Here is a 20,092-nt window from a genome sequence, read left to right on the forward strand (position 1 = left end):
TCAAGCATCTACTAGTTGTGTGATCACAGACAAGTCACTTAATGTCTTTAAGACTGTGTCCTCTTTTGTAAGACACAGAAGCACTCCTGGTATTCACTGTCCACTCCAAAAGATGAAGGTGGTATTGGAGGTAAAGTATCATGTAAATGTCTGGCTAATTTTAGTACTGGTGACACATGGATCAAAAGAAAGGTCTTGAAGTCTGGCTCCCCTACACGAACTCTGGACCGAATCAGTAGAGGTCCGGGGTCTCAGATTCCGCCTGGGAAGAGCCAGGCAAACGTCACTTCCGGCCGCAAGGAGGAAGTGCAGTCTTCAAGGGGACCGCAAGTATGGATACCAACACCGGCAAAGATACAGGCCGGCTGCGGCGGCGACCGGGTGTCGGCGTCGGGGTCGTGATCACGAGCTCCAAACACCCTCGGAGTGTTCTTCTGGGAAAGAGGAAAGGGTCCGTTGGAGCCGGCACTTTCCAGCTTCCCGGGGGTCACCTGGAGTTTGGGTGAGTTGCTTCCGGCGCGTGCTTGTACGCAATCCACTCTGACGTAATCACCTCGCGCTGCGAGGGGTAGGGGCGGGGCAGGGGCGGGGCTGGGCGCCTTTTGAGAAACTTGAAAGTCTAGTTAAGACTGCTTTCCAGTCAATTTGCTAACTTCAGCTAGCTCTCGAATTGTATAAACTTTATATATATAGTATAAAGGATTGTCCCCAACTTGGTTGTGTTATTTGAATTCTAACTGCAGGATGCCATTGGCCTAGAATCTGTTACTATATTTTTGTTGTTGTTTGGTCGTGTCCTACACTTTATGACCCTGTTTGGGGTTTTCTTTTCCTTTCCTTTTCTTTTCTTTTCTTTTCTTTTCTTTTCTTTTCTTTTCTTTTCTTTTCTTTTCTTTTCTTTTCTTTTCTTTCCTTTCCTTTCCTTTCCTTTTCTTTTCTTTTCTTTTCTTTTCCTTTCTTTTCTTTAAACCCTTACCTTCCGTCTTATAATCAGTGTTGTGTATTGATTCTAAGGCAGACGAGTGGTAAGGGCTAAAGTAGACAATGGGAGTCAAGTGACTTGCCCAGGGTCACACAGCTGAGAAGCGTCTGAATCCAAATTTGAACCTAGGACCTCCCATCTCCAGGCCTGACTCTCAATCCACTGAGCCATCCAGCTGCCCCCATTATTTGGCTCTTTTTATCAATGAGGAAAGTGAGTGCTCTTAACCATTCCTCCATCTAACCATCCCTACCACATTTTACATAAATATAGCTTAATTTTAATACACAAAACCCTTTCATTTGGTTTCAATATTCACAGTAATCAAGATCTGACTGAACTTTGTGGCAAAAGATGAAAACCTAATGCCAGAATCTGGGAAAGAGAAAACGTTTGGATATAAAACCTATCCCCTTTTCTTTCTCTTTCTCTAAACTTAGAGGTAGTAGTATATTGTTGTGGAATCTTGTCCAATTCTTTCTGACCTCTGTGCACCATAGCACAACAATACTGTCCATGAAGGTTCTTGGCAAAGATTCTGGGGCCATTTGGCATTTCCTTCTCCAGTGGATTAAAGCAAATGGGAGAAATGACTTGCTCAAGGTCACACAACTAGTGAGCCTGAATTTGAAAAAGGTCTTCCTGACCCCAGGTGCAGGGTTTTATCCACTGAGCCACTTAGCCACAGAGTCATGTTACTCCTTTTCAGATAACTCTTCCTTTCATTGATGAATGAAATGGATGGAATAAAGCAGTTATTAAGCACTGTGCCAAGCTATGGAATGGAATAGGAAGCCCATCCCTACTTCTAAATGTTGCAAGTGAAATGAATCCAGATGGATGCCAAGTGCTTGAGAGATTAGAGGTGGGAGAAAACAAGAAAACCTTTAAAAAATGAAATGAGCAGAACCAGGGACACAGTTTATTCAATGGCAACTGAGAAACAACTTTGAAAGCTGTAAGAATTGTTAGCAATGCAATAACCCTTCATGATTTGAAGACATCTGAAGGGCATTTGATAAGGAGAGCAGAAGGAAGAAAATGTGGGGCAGGTATGTAGGGATGCAGTTATTTTATCCAAAGCATTGAATACTTCAGAAGATAATACAAAATAAATCTAGTTAGGTAGGGAAGGTCAAAATTCCAGAAAACCTTGAATATCCAGGAGAGGAATTTAAACTTTTCCTGTTGTAAGGCACAGATCATAAGGAAGATGAGGCTAAATGTTGTTTCCTTTGGGAAAGGTAACCTTTGAGGCTTTTTTTTTTTTTAAATCAAGAATTCCATCCATTTTGCAGAACATGATGAATGAAAAAAAGCAACATAAAATAAGTGTAATGATATTTTGCAAAGCAATATGGAAAGCAACATGATGGACAATTACCTGATTAGAACATGGAATGGACTGAGCCTGGCAGGGCCTGGCAGGGCCTGGCATGTGCCAAATCAGTTGGTGCTCAGGTGTATAAGGAAGTATTTGAACTGGGACAGGGTCTCAATATGAGATATTTGGGGTAGTGGGAAGTTGTAGTGGTAGTGAGGGTAGGCCATAGGTCAACTTGAGTTACACTGACCAATTTTACAGTCCCATATCCTGTGATATTTATATTGAGGAGCCTGTTCCTGATTCATACTCCAAGAAGAAACAACATAATCTTTCAGCAAACAAACTGTTTTGGGTTGAATCCTATCTGGCCCAGCCAGGCTGGCAACTGGCTATTAGCAATTGACAACTGACAAGCCTGATTACCTTCAATTCAAGTACCATCTTTATCATCATTAGCTTAGATAAGAACCTCTTGTTTCTCTCCTTCCCAGTTATTATCATGTTCCCCTCCTAAGCCTGAAACACATTAAATCTTTGAACTTACCTAGATTTGGTGTCATCTCTATCTTAAAGCTTAGTGATTATATCCCTGGGACATTTGATAGAAAGGAGAATAATATCAGTCATAGCAAGATATAATCCACAGTCAAACTCTAGGCCAGAATAGTCAGTTAGAAGTATCTATGCAATTCTAATCACAGATTCTTCCTTTGTCTGGCCGTTCTGGGACATTGTTATTGAAGTTGAGTTTAGCAAATTCACTACAACTATTTTGTGGGATCCTTTGTGTTTCACTATCACAACTTAAGTATTACACTTAGATATCACCCACACACACACTCAGCTTCAGCTCCTCATATCACCAGGACCATTATAAGTTCTTACTGTATACCAAACTTTTACAAATAGATTGAGATAGTCCCTGCTCTCAAGAAGCTCATACTCTAATTAAAAGAGATAACATGAGAGAAAGGATGGTTTCAGAGTAGACAGGAAGGCTTGGAAGTCTTAAGAGGATAAGTGACCAAATGGATGTCAGTTAACCTTTGCTCAAAGACCTCCAGTAGTCAGACAGGAACCCTACCTCCTGAGGCCATCCATTCCACTTTGGGATAATTACAATTGTTAAGAGGTTTTTCCCTTAGTTGAGCCTAAATGTGTAATTTAATAATATTTTTATAATAATAATAAAACAATTTATATAAATATTTACATTTATATAAATAATAAAATAATAAAATAAAAATAATTACATTTTAAAAATAAAAGGTAATTGCCTTTAGCTCTGCCCTCTGAATTTAAGCTAGAAAGTTAAATCACTTCATAACCTAGCCTCCTCCTACCCTTCCAGTCTTCTGACAACTTATTCCCCAACATGTACCCTTCTAATCCAGTGACACCGGCCTTCTTCCTAGCTGTTCTACAAACAAGATACTCCTATCTCTCAGATCCAGGTATTTTCTCTGACTGCCCTCCTTACCTGAAACATTCTCTGTCTTTCCTACTCTCTTAATTTCAGTGCTTTTCCTCCTTTAAATTATTTCCAGTTTATCCTCTATGTAGCTTGCTTTGTATGTATTTTGTAGTGTGTCCCCATCCCCCCCCCCATTAGATTGTAAGCTCCTTGAGGGCAGGCACTATCTTTTGGCTCTTTTTTGTATCCCTGGTGCTTTGCATAGGGTCTGACACGTAGTAGGTACTTAATGAATGTTAATTGATTAATAGCTGAACTTTGGGCTATAGTTTCTTTATCTATGAAATGAAAGGTTTTCAGTTTCCTTCCAGTTCTAATGTTTTTCTCTGACTGCTGAACTAAAATGATTTGATCACAATTAAAATGAATTATCCCCCATCTCTGAATAGTCAATTGGTTTGATCCAGTAATCACAAAATTTAACTGTGTGGTGGAGAGTTGCACTATTAGAAAGGTGAAGATGGCTTGCTGAATAAATTATCTCTGGGCACTAATCTCAACAGTGATTTTAAAAAATTGAGACTGTTTAAACCATTTATAATATGGAAAGTTGTTATTATTAATCATTTTCTGCCAGGAGATTAAATTAGAAGTTAATCAAATGAACTTTAACGACACATAACATTACTAGTGAAACTATATTAATATAGACCTTTTTCCCATAATCAACAGATAGCTTCCTTACTTATTAGAGACTAAGATATTCATATATATATATATATATATATATATATATATATATATATATAAGCTAGCATAATGATTGCTAATCAATTTATGTACTTTAGAGATTATCATTTGCCTCATCAGATTAATAATGTATTGGTTTACCTCATTAAATATAAATAAATATATCTGTAAATCAGCAGGCTTTTATTAAGTGCCTACTGTGTGCTAAGCTCTTCAGATTCAAGGACAGAAGAGAAACAGACCCTTCCCTAAAGGAGCTTTACAGTCTAGCCAAGTGAGACAACATCTAGACATATAGGTATACACAAATACAAGATAATTTTCACTAGCAGCTGATAAGGGTAAGGGGATTAGAAAAAGCTTCATGTAGAAGGTGCATTTGAGCTGAATCTTGAAAAAAATGTAGGGGATTCTGAGAGGGTGAAAGGATATATTCCAGGCTTCAGTAAGAGCCAGTAGTCAGGCATGATAAGAGATGGAGGGCCCTGTGTGTGACAAAGTAAGAAGACTAATTTGCCTGGACTGCGTTAAGGTAAGAGAGGTTGGAATGGGCAAACTGAGGAGTTTATATTTAGACCTAGAGGTAATTGGTAACCAGTAGGGTTTCTTTCTAGTAGAGGCATGACTTTATGAAAGTTCCTTTTGAAAGACAGAATGGGAAGGGAGAGAGACTTGAGGCAGGGAGCCCAATTAAATGGAATGAATGAAGGAAAAATCTTTTATGAAATGCTTATTATATATTAAGTACTACGGTAAGTGCTATGAATACAGATAGAAAAAAGTGAGATCATTCTTGTTTTCAAGGAGTTTACTCTAATTGGGGGAGACATCACATAAAAGAAAGTTCAACTCCAGGATGGATGGTGTTGAGATGGTTTAAGTAGGTGGGATTGGGGTGAATGGTAAAGCCCTAGTTTATAGATGGAAAAACTGAGGCTCAGAGAGGGTTAGTAATTTATCTAAGAGAAATAGAGCTGGTGTCAGGGTCAGCCTGGTTTTCCAATTCTCAGGCCCTGTTTTTGTTTGTTTTGTTACACTCCAGAATGGCAGGGACATGGTGGGTTTCCTGGTGAATTTATTATTTTGAGGTTTTAGAACCAATTCTAATGATTCTTGCTCCACTTAAAAGTTTCTGTTTATTAAAAGTGCCTAATGAGTAATAGCAGTAATGTATGATTTTCACCTGTGAATGACTTTACTATTATTAGGAATGCAAGGATCCAAGACAACTCCAGGGGACTCATGACAAAAAAAGGAACTGACTGACAAAGTCAAAATGCAGATTGAAGCAGGCCATTCTTCACTTTATTTCCTTCGTGAATTTTTCTCTAGTGTAAATAATATGTGTCTTCTTTCACAACATGATGAACATGGAAATATGTATTATATGATAACACATGTACAACCTATATCATATTACCTGCCACCGTGGGGAGGGTTAGGGGTAGGAGGAAGAGAACATGGAATATAACGTGACAGAAAACAATTATTAAATTTTAGTATGTATAGCAGTTAGAATTTATTATTAAATTATTAAAAATTATATCGACATTAAAAAAAGTGTCTAGTGAGTATTTTGTAAAGCAAATTGGATGCTATAGTGTGTTTCTGTTGTCTTTCCAGTGAAAGCTGGGAAGAATGTGCTAAGAGGGAAACCTTGGAAGAAGCCGCTCTTCACCTGAAAAATGTTCGCTTTGCTTCTGTGGTCAATTCTGTCAGCGAAGAGGATGATTACCATTATGTCACTATACTGATGAAAGGAGAGGTAGACACGACTCACGATTCAGAACCAAAGAACATGGAACCTGAAAAAAATGAAGGTAAGATAGATTTGTTATGATCTTTATTCTTTGGGAGGGGGGATATGAAAGGATGGACATTGTGTGGCACTACAGTTTGATTGCAAGGTTATCTTCTTGGCTGTCTTAGACACTGTTATTACTACATTTAAATCCCTGTCTCAGTTATCCTCCTGTAAAATAAGCTTAGCAGGATCTTCCTTTAAAAAAACCCCAACAACTCTTACTTTCTGTTTCAGTAGCAGGGCAAGGGCTAGGTAATTGGAGTTAAATGACTCCTCCAGAGTCACACAGGTAGGAATTTTCTGAGGTCAAATTTGAACCCAGAGTCTCCCAACTCTAGGCCTGACTCTCTATCTACTGTGCTACCTACTTGCCCCAGGACCTTCTTCTTAACAGAATAGTGGTGACTCAAATAAAGAGAGCTCCTATCTATTTATTCCTTTTTGTTCCCACAGTGCTGAAGTCAGAGCAATGGCTTAGGAATCATGTTTTATCTGACGACTTCTAAATTGAACAGTAGCATTCCCTGAATTCTTTAAGGAAGCAAGATCCTTCTATGCAGGTGCTTTACAGATAGGCATTAGCTAAAGCCTTGACTTAGACAGAATTCAACTGTAATTTATTTAAAGTATGAAAATATGTTGCTTCTAAAGAATAGCCAAATATTCTTAATTCAAGTATATTTAAATTGGTTAACTTTTAATAAATTTGTATACCTTATTTCGATCCCTTTATGGATGGTAAGGTCACAGGAGCAGGATGATCCACGTTCTAGATTCTTCCCAATCCTAAAATCATACCCCTCATTCTTAGAATTAGCAGGGTAATGAGTTCTGTTTCCAATATCCCTGAGAATAAATGGTGTCAGATGGACTTTCTTCTAGCCCTTTAAAGCTTAGTCAAACCCTTTTTATTGACCTAGACCACTGTCATAACTACTCCCTGCCTTAAGTCTCTCTCCATTCCCATTCTTCATTCAACTGTTAAAGTGATTTTTTTAAATCAAGGGTCTGACTGTGTCACCCCCTGCTTCATGAATTTACAATAGTTCCCTGTTACCTTTAGGATCAAAGATAAGGTGGTCTTTTTCTCATCTAAAGCCCTTCATGGTCTTACCATTTCCTACCTTTCCAGGCTTCTTTCACCCGAATCCCTTTCACATTCTGTACACTCTAACTACACAGCCTGCCTGCAGTGTCTCAAGCACCACCTGCCATCTAGGGCCTTTGCCTCATGTCTAGAATACTCGGTCCCATTACCGCTGCCTCTTAGTTTCCTTGACTTCCTTCTGGGCTCTGCTCAACCCAGATGACCCCCTTCCGCAGGAGGCCTTTCCTACTCTCTGCTCAGATGATCTTCTGATCTCTAGCTGTCTATTATGGACTTTATTATTTACAAATGGTTCTCCCCCCCTTAGAATATATGCATCTTGAGAGAAGGAAGAGGTTTTTGTTTGTTTTTGATATTTCTTTGTATCTCTGGAGTTTAGCATGGTTTTCTAGAACATTTGACTGTCTGATGAGCAAAGGATACCTTGAATCTTTTGTGAAAAAAGCAGTGCCATCTGGAGGCAAAAATGCTATTTGCTCTTGCATTTGACAGTTATGTTGTAGACTGTAGAGCTTATCTTGACTGTCTAGTAATTGAACTAAAAAAGATAGTTTTATGTAAAAATCTTCCTGTTGCACATTTTAAAGAAATAATTTGGGGGGCATGAAAGTCATGTAAATGATATGAAACATATGGTATCTTAACCATTCTCAAAATAAATTTCAAAACACAAAATTTCCTGATTTTTTAAGAGGAAGAACAAAAAAATCTTCAGAAACAAAGCTTCCTCTTTAACCCTTCCCATCCCCCCAACCCCACCCTACCCCCGTGCACCTCCCTCTGGGATATGACAGGCCTACTAGGTAAACTAACAAGAACTCCAGATTATCCAGAGGCTAATTAATGTTCCATCTTCAGTTTGGCAGGCTAGGGTTTGTGATGCATTTAACTCATTATTTTAGGCATTATTATCCTGCCTCTTAACCTCTATCTCCTAATATTTTGCCTCCCAAAAAGAAAAAAAATGAGTTGAGGAAGGAAAGGTGAAAAAGATTACATTAGCCCTGGATTTAAGAATCAGCTAGAAATGAGGCTAGTTTTAAGCTGTCATTTCTCCTTAGTTAATAGAATTCATAGGCTTTAAAAACTAGAAGGGAACTCAGACCATCTGCTCCAATTCACAGACAACCAAGAATCCTTTCTACAGTATTCTCAGAAAGTCATTTTTCAACCTCTGCTTAAAGACTTTGAGTAAGGAGGAACTCACAGTCTTCTGAGGTAGGCTCAAAATAAAACTAACAACCTTTTCCATTTGATAGTCCTTCAAATATTTAGACAGCTATAATATTTCCCTTTTAAACTTCTCTCTTCCAGTTTAAACATCTCCAGTTTCTTCTACTGGGCATATTCTTCAGTCCACTTAGTAGCCCAAACACCTTTTCCTGGAAACCCTTCAGCTTCTCTATTTCTGAAAATGTGTTGCCCAGAACTGAATATAATTCTCCAGATGTGGTTTAACTAGGTCAGAGAACAGTAAAACTGTTTTCCACTTCTGCCCTCTTAATGAGGCCTAGGATAGCATTAGGCTTTTTGGCTTCCATTTCAAGTTATTGACCTATCTGAGATTTACAGACCACTACGTCCTTCTCCGGCCTCTATCCTCTCAGATCTTTTGCATAGGAATTCTGGTTTATCAGTGTTTTACCCCTCCTTTATTTGAAAAGTTGACTTTTAGAACCCAACTACATATTTATGTTTGTCCTTTAAAATTCATTTTATTCAATTAAATGCATTGTTCCAACCTGTTGAAAGCATCTTTAGATCCTATTTTTGTCAATTATATTAGCTATTCTTGCAAGCTTTTTGTCATCTGCAATTCGGTTAATGTGGCATATATGCTCTCATTTAAGTAATTAATAAAAAATGTCAGATAGTTCAAGATGAAGGACAGATCCCTGGATCACTCTACAATCACTCCTTTTAATGACCGTTCATTAGTTTGATCATTCAGTTACTTGTGAATGCTATCTAAATGTACTCTCTGTGGTCTAGTTCTAAATGTACCATTATCCAGCCATTATCTTCCCATCTTAAATATAACATAGAAATCATTACATGTTTTTCTGGAATTAAGTACTCTGTGTCTGAAGATCTTCTCCCCTCCTCCCCACCCCAGTCTTATTATCCTGTCAGGCAGAACCTATTTCTTGAAGTCATGTCAATCTTTAGCCATCATTACTTCCTTTCCTAAAAACTGACAGACTGCTCCCTTATTAATGTATTAATGTGGCCTAGAATTTTGCCAGGAATAGAAGACAAACTCATGAGCTCATAGTTTGCAACTTTCACTTTGTCTTTTTGAAAATTGGGACAGTTTTTAGTCCTTTGGAATTCTCCTGGGTCTTCTAAGGCTTGCCAAAATCAGCTCTATATCTGTCGGTTATTTAGGACTTGTAGTTTGTCTGGACCTGGTGACTTGAGTTCATCTGGGTCAGTTTTATTACCTTGAATTGACAGTAATTGCTACCCTTTTGTGTTATATTCTCTGAAAAGAAAACAGAAATAAACTAAAGACCTGTGTCATTGACTCTCATCAGAAGTCATCCTTTGATCCTCACTCACATTGCCTCCAACATAGCTTGAGAGAAAAAACCAAAATCAGAATCTTTGTTGTGCTTAGCATTCATCACCAGCTTCAGCACATTCTGGGTTTTAGCTCTCAGTGTAATTCTTACTTAGTTAGGATATCTTTTTCTAGTCATTCTCATTTACTTATTCTTGTTTCTGTCTTCTATTCATGTATTTTTAAAAATCTAACTTGCCTCTTTAGACAGCTCCTTTTTTTTACCTCATCAGAATAATTTCTTCTTGGATTTCCCAAACCTTATTCTTAAGAATGTGTCATCAATCTCAGGTTAATTTTTGCCTGCAAAATAATGGGCTACTAAAGCTGTACTTTCTCTGAATTTTTTTAAATCTGCTCTCTCAAAATAGAGAGTGCAAGGGGGCAGCTGGGTAGCTCAGTGGATTGAGAGCCAGGCCTAGAAACGGGAGGTCCTAGGTTCAAATCCGGCCTCAGACACTTCCCAGCTGTGTGACCCTGGGCAAGTCACTTGACCCCCATTGCCTACCCTTACCACTCTTCCACCTATAAGTCAATACACAGAAGTTAAGGGTTTAAAATAAAAAAAAAAAAATAGAAAGTGCGTGTTGATTGAATTTCTAGTGTTTTATCAGAAATTCTTGAACCATTTGTTCCTAGGATTTCTATTATTTCTATTCAAGCTTACTTTTAAAAAAAAAGCTTACTTAAAAAAAAAAAAAGATTCTTAAATCAGAATCAGGTTGAGAATTGCAGAACTATGACACTTCTTTCACCTTTGGAAGTATGAAATTATTAAGGGAAACCACAAAGGTTTTAGCTATGCTGCTTTTGGTCACACTGACAAAAGGGGAGTTTCAGCCATTTAGACATCATTTATAGCATAGCTCTATGCCATATTTGGGATGGCTTTAAAAAAAATTTCTCACCTGTTCTGGCGGTCTGAATTGTGATTGTAACTTTTCTGTCTTTCCTTCTCTTGATCCTCAGCCACCATTTTCCTCTCTTTAACTGCTTAAGTTTCTGCACAGGAAAATCTATTCTTAATATGCTATGTCATTCCCCCTCTTCCTTTTAAAAAATTCTTTTCTCTTCCAACAAAATCTTGCCTGAACAATGTTTAAAAATATATTTTTCTTATATCCAAAGTAATGTTCTTCTATTCTTCATTTGTAATTAACCATTTAATTGTTTCCAAGAAATCATTTTCCCTCAACATGAAGATAAATCATTGTATTATGTTAAAAGCAATAATTTATAACCACAAAAATAATCAAAATTGTTTATTTCTATAATCATAGAATTTTTGGCCTGGAAAGAACATTGAAGATCATTCAATTCAATCCTCTAAATTCACTGATAAGGAAATTGAGGTTTTAATGAAAGTAAAGACCTGTATTCTAAAAAAAAAATCTTTGACTTGTCATTTTTTGAATAAATATCACAAACTGTTAAATGTATTTATTCATATTCTATTTTTTATAATAAGATGGCCCAATACATTTAACTAAAGAAGTCACATATTCAATCAGTTTGCTTTAAAAAGTGATTATTTCCTTAAGATATGTTATTAAGAAATCTTTTTTTCTCCTTTAAGTTAACTTATGATATCTTAGGTACATTTAATAATGATAGACTAATAATAATGATAGACTCCAAGTAAAATCAGTTTATTAACAGTGATGTATAACTGCTGACAAAGCTGGTCTGACTGGCAACCTCAGTAAAGCCAAAGCATCTTTGATGAGGGAGGGACTCTTTTCATTGAATTACAACAAAGAAGGGGCCTTGACAGGCCAAAGAAAAAATGATAGGTTATAGGACTGGGGCCAGAACTTTATGATTGGCTCTACTAAGAGAGGTTGGCTGGCATTCAGGTGAGGCTAATCACAGCCCTCTTCAACAATTAAGAAATGTTCATTGTTTTGTGGGAACAGTCTGGATTTTGTCATCTTTGCCAAAGGTTCAAAACTACCAGACTTAGCTGTCTTCCTTTGAAAAGATTAAAAACTCCCCCAAATGCACAAAAACAGGCAAGGACAAAAGACCTGTCTTTTGAGGTAATAAGTTAATATGTAGAGCTTAACAAACAAGATAACAAATCAAGATAACAAACAGTTAGTTGTCAAGAAAGTATCTTTGGGGCTACCAGTATGAGAGATAACTTCTTTTAGAATTAACTCAGAGGGAAGGTTAAATTCTTGAGCTCAAATCAAGGACATAGAAAAGTGGCTTTGGGCAGATGCAGATCCGTTATAAAAGCAATACAGCACAAAATCAGTTACATTGTATATTTGTTACAGTAGAAATCAATTTAGTAGAAACTCAAGGTAATGCTAATTTTGATCTTCTCAATAGTATTATCATTTCATTTTACTTAGGAATTCATTTTTGAGTTTTCCCTCCAGTAACATGTAAAGTTACCAAGTTAAACATCTCTTTTATCCCAACTAATTTTATTTATTTATTTATTTGTTGTTCTCCAGGTTGGGAATGGGTTCCGTGGGAAGATTTCCCTCCACTAGACCAGCTTTTCTGGGCTTTGCGTGGTTTGAGAGAACAAGGTTACAATCCTTTTAAAGAAGAATTGAGTCATCTAGTGGGCTACAAAGGAAATCATCAATAGGTCATCCGCACATCAATCAATTCTTTTTAATAAGTCAAAAAGTATTAAAAAAAACTCCCGTGTTTTAGTAAACAACAAAGCTTCAAATAAAAGATCAGTAATTAACTTATTCTGGTAGCAAAGCAAGTAAGGGAGGCAACGTGGAAGTAGACAGAGAGTTGGCTTCAGAGCTCGGAAGACTTGGGATTCAAACAGTAGCAGCTATTTGCTACCTCAGAATGTACACCTTACATTAGGAATAGAGGCTGGAACTGTATGGTCTGTCACTGGGAACTCTCCCTAGGAAACTCTTAGCCCATCTCTGCAGCAGGGCAGGTTAGCACCTCCTTTATCATAGTCTTAGAAAGTTGCTTAGAGTTTACGAGTGGGTCACACTTCTGAGAAGTGTTTGTTAGAGATTGCACTCGAACCCAAGTCTGTAAAGTGAGCTCATGGACTTGTGATCAGATTCATGGAAAACGGTTCCCCCCACTGAACACAGGAAAATGATGTCTCAGGAAATTGATTCTGCAGTTTTAAAATGTCAGCAAGGCTGGGTTTTGTGGCTGTGAGGAAAGTAGCTCCTGCAAGAGATCAGGGCCTGAGCCACAAACAAAAGGGACCTTGTTTCTCAGATGATTAGGATTTGAACCAGCTAAAAACCAGTGATCTACTGTGGTGTTTTTCAAAATGTGTTCCATGAAACCGTGGTGCTCTGCAAAGAAGCCCAACAAGCTGTACTGGGACAGATTATAATGGTGGACAAACAGGCCCAGCTAATTATCTGTTTTGCTGTGTCAGTTTCTCATAAAATGTTCACTTAGTCATTGTGAAGAACCATTGTATTTGGTTGAAATAAATCATGTTACTAAAGTTAAGTTTTTATTGGAATAGAATTAATCATTGAACATAACATCACTGAATATACCTAATAATAATAGTACATAAAAATAATCAGTACCTGTTTATTATCTTTGGTGGTTTTTTAAAAACTTTTTTTCAAAATGCTAATTTCCATTTTGATCATTAAGTAAAATCAGGAAATTTGAAAATATCAGAGGGCAGGGGCAGTGCAGTGGCCCAGTGGATGGAGTACTAGGTCTAGAGATGAGAGATCCTGAGTTCAAGTTTGGCCTCAGACACTTCCTAGCTATGTGACTCTAGGCAAGTCACTTAACCCCAATTGCCTACCCCTTTTACTGTTCTTCTGCCTTGGACCCAATACTTAATATCAATTCTAAGAGAACCAAAGGGCCAAAACAAAACAAAACAATAATTAAAACTTAGCTCTGGACCTCACTTAAGATTCCAGCTCTGTTACTATACATATCTAACCCTAGGCAAGTCATGACACCTCCTCTAGGCCTTATTCAGTTATTAAAGGAGGGGGGATTGGCCTAGATGCCTTCTGAAGTCTATGATCTTATGAACTCTGATGATGAGACATACCTCCACAAAACCAGTAGGAGCACCACATTCCAAAAAGAAGAAAGATAAAGAGGAATCCCACTGTTTAACTTTTACCTGTGTAAAAGTGGCATATCACTCCACTTCCCTGGTACTCAGTGTCTTCATCTGTAAAGTGGAACTTGGACCAGATACCCTCAGAGGTCCCTTTCAACTCTCCATGTATGATTCCATAATTGCTTTCTCCAATATAGTTTTATTTTGAATTCCTTGATTCTGCAAAATTACAAAGGAACTTATGAAATAAAACTCAAAATTTGTAGGTGAAAATATTGTGAAATAATCCCAAATTACAGGAAAATAAAGATTGTGAAGTATTTTTTGAGATGAAGTGTTGCATTTAATGTTGGCCTAATTGTAAAACACTGTAGCAAACCATTTCATCTTTCTCAACAAGATGTAATATTATATTTACAGTATAATTAGTTTGACTATACGGTTCTTGTTTAAATTCGCTTTAGATTGTTTGGTCTCATACAGGACACAACCTTGGCTGCCTCCATGCTTTAACAAAGACTATCCTCAAGGGTCGGAAAGCATTCTCCTTCCCTTTACCTTTTGAAATACCTGATTTCCTTCAAGGTTCTGAAAGAGCACCACCTTGTATATCCACCACTTTCCCTTCCTCAGCTGTTCATGACTTCTCCCCAAAACTGCCTTTTTTTTTTTTTTTAAATTTTGAACGTCTTCTATTTATTTACTTGTGTACACGTACTCATCCTCAATAAGTGTTTTGCCTTTATATCTCCAACACCTAACAAAGTGCACATTGTATTTAATAAATACTTGTTTGTTGAGAGTTTAATGTGGAGTATTTCTGTGATTTAGATTGATGAGATCTAATTTCCAACCCTAGCTCAATCACTAACTACCTTGTACCTTGGGTTCCTCATCGGTAAAATCAGATGATCCCAAAGATCTGGAGAGGCAGCGTTGGTCAAATGAGGAGAGCAGTGAATTCAGTTGGAGAACTTGAGTTGAATACTGGCTTTGCCCGTTAACTGAGTGACCTTCAGTAGCTATCTCACCTGTTTAATCGTCTATAAAATAAAAGTATTGGACTATCAGAGTCTTTAAATCCTTTCCAGCTTAAAAATCCTACTTTGTGAAAAAGTCATAGAACTGAGAGCAGCTTTTTTCCTCTCAAATTTTCCTGTAGCTAATGGATATTAAAAGATCATTTAACTGACCTGAAGAGCTTTACCCCAATTAGTATACTAAGTGCTCAACAAATTATATTATTGATGTTGACAATGTTTCTAATTGGAAGGCATTTTTTAAAAGGCTACTGATCTATTTCTCTTCATCCAAACTTATTCAAAGCAACCAAAACAGCTACTTCTTCAAAGGACATAAAGAAATAAGTGTGACTTCGGTGCCGCCACATTCACATTCACCAACAGGGAACATCCGAGACATTTTATGACAGTTGTCACATGCCTCAGTGGAAAACCATTAAAATGACTTAAACATAAAACGGACAACTGATGAGAAAACTGACATGGATATTAATGAGGCAGCATTGAAAGAAGGGAATTGCATGATGAAAAAGGCTATTCAGAACCCTGGAAGGAATTGATGGGAGTCTGAATGTAAATCGAAGCCCAGCATTCTTCACTTTATTTCTTTCATTTTTTCCCCTCTATAAGAGATATGTGTCTTCTTTCACAACATGACGAACATGGAAATATGTATTGCGTGATAGTACATGTACAACCTATATCATATTACCTGCTATCTTGGGGATGGGAAGAAGGATGGGAGGAGAGAAAATGGATTGCAAAATGTTAGAAAATGATTATTTAAATCATATCTACATGTAATCTAAAAAATAAAATGAAAAAAAGAATGGAACTGGAAAATAGGAGGTGGAGAATTGTATGTTAATTCAAAGAACTTTAATCAATAAACAATTAGTATTTTTGAAAAATCCATATTAATATTAAGCATTAGTCCCAAGGTAGAAGAGCTAGCAATTAGAGTTAAGTGACTTAGCTAGGGTCACATTGCTAGGAAATGTTTGATGTAATTTGAACCCAGGACCATGCTGGTGCTCCATTCATGGATGGAGCTGCCCCAGTTATTATTATTTAAAACAAACAAACTCTTACCTTTGTTTTATTATCAATTCAAAGAAGAGCAGCAAAGGCTAGGCAAATTGGGTTAAGTGACTTATCCAAGATCATATAGTTAGTTAGGTGAACTGACTCCAGACCTAATGCTCTATCTATCCACTGTGCTAACCTCGATGCCTCAACCAACAATTATTTTTTAAGCACTATGTGCCAGGGACCATGGTAGGTATCGGGGATATGGGTACAAAGAATGAAGCTATCTTTACTTGCAAGGAGCTGACACACTCCACTGAGGGAGACAAGAATATAAACACACACATACACACACAGAGCCTGGGCTACCCCTGGGAAACCCAACAAGCTAATAAATGTGGCTTTGTAAGCTCTGGAATGGGAAGGACTTAAAACTGAAGGTCAAGTGGCTCCCTCTTTTCTCATGAAGAAGATAGAAACTATGCTTTGGCTTCTTGAGACCTACATGATCTGGCTCCAGCTTCACTGTCTGAGTGATTTTAGTCCTGGCATTCTACATTCCAAAATAGTGGCCTGCCTACAGAACCTCTCTGTTGCAGGTCAAGCTTGACACACTGGTAGGGTGGTTTGGGTTCAGGATTAGAAAAAAGTGAGACATTTGTTGACCATCTAACATTCAACGAAAGGCATGGAGAGAAGATTCAGCAACTAAACAGTACTGATTCCGATGGATGCAACTTCCCTCCGGGATAGGAGCCTGGAGATAGTCTTCCCAGGCCCCAGCCTTGGCAAGGCAAAGATGCTCAAGGTTTTCCAGGGCTGTTGGATCTCATCTTAGGGATGTGAGAAGTCTGTAGCTAGCGCTGGAAGAGCTTAGTGGTGGTTAATAGAGAAGAGACCAGAAATCCCAGATTTCCCTTCCTCCCTTTAGAAGGGCTTTCTAACCTTGCCAACTGTGTCCGTGCAGCAGGTGATGACAAATCTTTGCAGCTTACAGTTTACTTGTACTCCAAAGTAAAGTGATGGATTTTGGGCTGGAAAAACACACCAGGAAAAGCAGTTTCTACTGAGCACAATATTTCCAGAAGACTCACCAATCCTTATTATGGGACATGGTACTCTGAAGTGGCTAAGAGCTTATCAGCTACCATCTTGCATCCAACCCTGACCCTAAGCTAGTATAGAGAATCACCCTGTACTCCCAGTACCCAAGTGATCCTTGGCCCACCAGGACTTGTCCTTCCCCAAGAGCCTCTGTTGAGTGATTGTCCCCATTTTTCTTCTTCATTTTTTAATTCCTATTTTTCTAAGAGGCACTTTAGAAAGCAAGGCACCTCCCACCATGTCCGATACCCAAGCTGGGTATTCTGGCATAGTGTGGGTACATCAGTTCCAGGATAGTAAAGTAAGTTCCAGTAAGTAAAGAGGTTTCTATTAGCCTTGACTTTGCTGTTACCCACTTCCATCCCTGACACCTTTAGTACTGTTACTGTCCCTGAGGTCACTTCCCTGTACCTCTGCCCACTACACCAGCCCAAGCAGGCCCAGTCTGACCACAGCTTGAGACTAAGTGATACTCCCTAGTCCTAGGTTAATGCACTACTGCCACTGTGCTCTAGCCAGGGTCTACACTGGGATTCACTCCCGCACTTTGGTGGAAGTCCTAAGGAGGTTACCCTTCAGAGAAATTCAAATTGAAACACTTTTGACACTTTTTAAACTGGTGTAACCTAAGCCTGTCTGCTAAACAATGGGAATGCATTTGGCTCATTTCTCCTGTTTAATTTCTAGACTTTATTCTTTTGTGGAAATACAGTTATAAAATATCAAGGCCTCAGTTATAAAATATTAAGATGTATCATTTCAGCATCCTAGTCTGGAAACCTTTCAAATCTTGATAAAGGACTTAACCAGTTTCCAGGAAGAACACTGATCTCCCAAAAAATAGTGAGTGGTGACCAGATAAGACAGGAGATCTTTTAATCAATTAGGAGCAGTATTTCTTTGTCTACCCTTGTCCAGAATGAACAGATTTAGGAAAATGATCCTCTAGGGTATGCCTAACTTATAACTGTTCTGCAATTCAAATCCCATTTCTGATGCTTATTTTATGACCTTGACTAAGTCTCTTGTGACTATTCCTCAACTCTAAATGAGAGGACTAGTTGGACTCTTGAGGATTTACTTCCAGCCCTAAAACCAGATACTATAAAATTACTTAAAAAAAAAAAAAAAAAAAAAAAAAAACCTCTAGTGCAAACTTTGTACTCCTATTTTATCTTCCTTTGGAATTTTGTTTCTTGAATCCTATAAATATTGTAAATAGAAAATGGCTTAGATGAAAAAGATTTACAACTAACAGGGGAAATCCTCCCCTTTGTATTTCTCTCTGAGCAGAGATGCTTGGACTTAATTAATTTTTCTGACTGATTTCTTCCCAACAGGTAATGAGTTTTTCTTCTACGTTTAAATGCCTCTCCTAGCATTTTACATCAAAGAGTTCCAACAAAGTCGATGTGGCATGATCCTCGATGTATGAGTCAGCCCCTGCCCCACCAAGGTCATATGAAAAAAATTACAGTTCATCTAGACCAGTTGGGCCAGGAGATCACTACTACCCTCAAGTACAAAAACTAATAATTCTATAAATAAGTTTATAGCATTCACTAGTATGTCATTCTTAAAGGTGCTGGCCTCATTCACATCTGTCTAGTTGTTGAATGGCCACAAACTGCTTCTTAATCCTCCAAGGTCATTTAGAGATGCCTCACATTATGAGAGAAGTCTCAAAACTTACAAGTTATAATCTTGACTACATGTCCCAAGAAATGTTGCAATGCTGTGGCCCAAGTAATGTTTCAAAAAGTGTTTCCTGAATCTGATAAATCCTTGGACAGGCCTTTAAAAACCCTGACTCAACTAAAAAAATGCAAACCTAAGGCCTGAATTGTTGCAACCTGATAAATCCTTGGACAGGAAGGAAGATAGAAGGAGGAAGGTAGAATAAGATACAGAGGATGGGAAAGTGAAGATAGCATTGTGTTAGATCTCTATAAAATCTGAGTGATGTTTGTTTTGGATTCAGGGAAGTGCTATTTGGAAGTGTCTAGCAGACTCCCTATGGACACATGGGGACTTTGAGACTACATTTCCCGTGATTCCTATGGGTTTCTGGTTTCTGGTTTAAGGCGTGGGGACATCCAACGTCCCCATGTATGGGGCAATTTAAATTCGGAGGAGGGCCTAGAGAAAGCCTCTTTCTGGGTTTTGCAGAGTGGCTGGCTGGCGTACAGGAGGGACAAGATGGGCTCCGGCGGTAAATTTAAAAGATAGGCGCAGTCATATATATTTTACCAATATGGCCATGGCTTTAATTAAACTACTAATTTCTCTTATTATATCAGTCTTTATCATATTATAATTTATATTGCAAGTCAATTTTTACTCCTTTAGGAGTAATCTCAGGGGGGTAATGTATAATTCTCAGAAGAAAATGTATGTTTTGTAATCTATAATGTAAAGTTTAAATTCTGAGAGTAATTTCAAGATAAGGATTGTACCATCTCCCCAGAATCCAGACAACGAACCCGTTTGGTAGAGACACCAAAAGATGCCTGAAGAACCTTCATTGGATCATTAAGATCCAAATTTGAACTTTGGGGCGCAGTTGATTTGAACTATGGGGGTTGAATGAATTGAATGCATCTATTTTTTTTTAACATTTATTAATAATCATTTTTAACATGGTTACATGTTTCATGCTCCTATTTTCCCCTTCACCCCCCGCACTCCCCCCACCCATGGCTGACGCACTTTTCCACTGGTTTTGTCATGTGTCCTTGATCAAGACCAATTTCCCAATTGTTGGTGGTTGCATTGGTGTGGTAGTTTCGAGTCCACACCCTCAATCATGTCCGCCCCGACCCATGCGTTCAAGCAGTTGCTTTTCTTATATGTTTCCTCTCCTGCAGTCCTTCCTCTGAATGTGGGTAGCATTCTTTACCATAAATCCCTCAGAATTGTCCTGGGTCATTGCATTGCTGCT

General features: G+C 38.0%; 1 protein-coding gene across 1 annotated transcript; it reads left to right on the plus strand.

The window, feature by feature from the left end:
• The first annotated feature begins 332 nt into the window (after positions 1 to 332).
• Positions 333 to 12,601, plus strand: NUDT15 (nudix hydrolase 15). The gene is made up of 3 exons (XM_044666040.1): positions 333 to 502; positions 6,097 to 6,293; positions 12,414 to 12,601. The coding sequence occupies exons 1-3, from the start codon at positions 333 to 335 to the stop codon at positions 12,551 to 12,553; spliced, it is 507 nt and encodes a 168-aa protein (XP_044521975.1). The 3' UTR covers positions 12,554 to 12,601.
• Positions 12,602 to 20,092: the final 7,491 nt, after the last annotated feature.

Source organism: Gracilinanus agilis, chromosome 3 (genome assembly GCF_016433145.1).
Source record: "Gracilinanus agilis isolate LMUSP501 chromosome 3, AgileGrace, whole genome shotgun sequence".
Classification (NCBI taxonomy): Eukaryota; Metazoa; Chordata; class Mammalia; order Didelphimorphia; family Didelphidae; genus Gracilinanus; species Gracilinanus agilis.

Coding starts and splice junctions, on each gene's coding strand:
- NUDT15 (XM_044666040.1), top strand. CDS start 333: ATGGATACCAACACCGGCAAAGATACAGGCCGGCTGCGGCGGCGACCG. Junction 503..6,096: donor GGGGGTCACCTGGAGTTTGG/GTGAGTTGCTTC, acceptor TTGTCTTTCCAG/TGAAAGCTGGGAAGAATGTG. Junction 6,294..12,413: donor GGAACCTGAAAAAAATGAAG/GTAAGATAGATT, acceptor GTTGTTCTCCAG/GTTGGGAATGGGTTCCGTGG.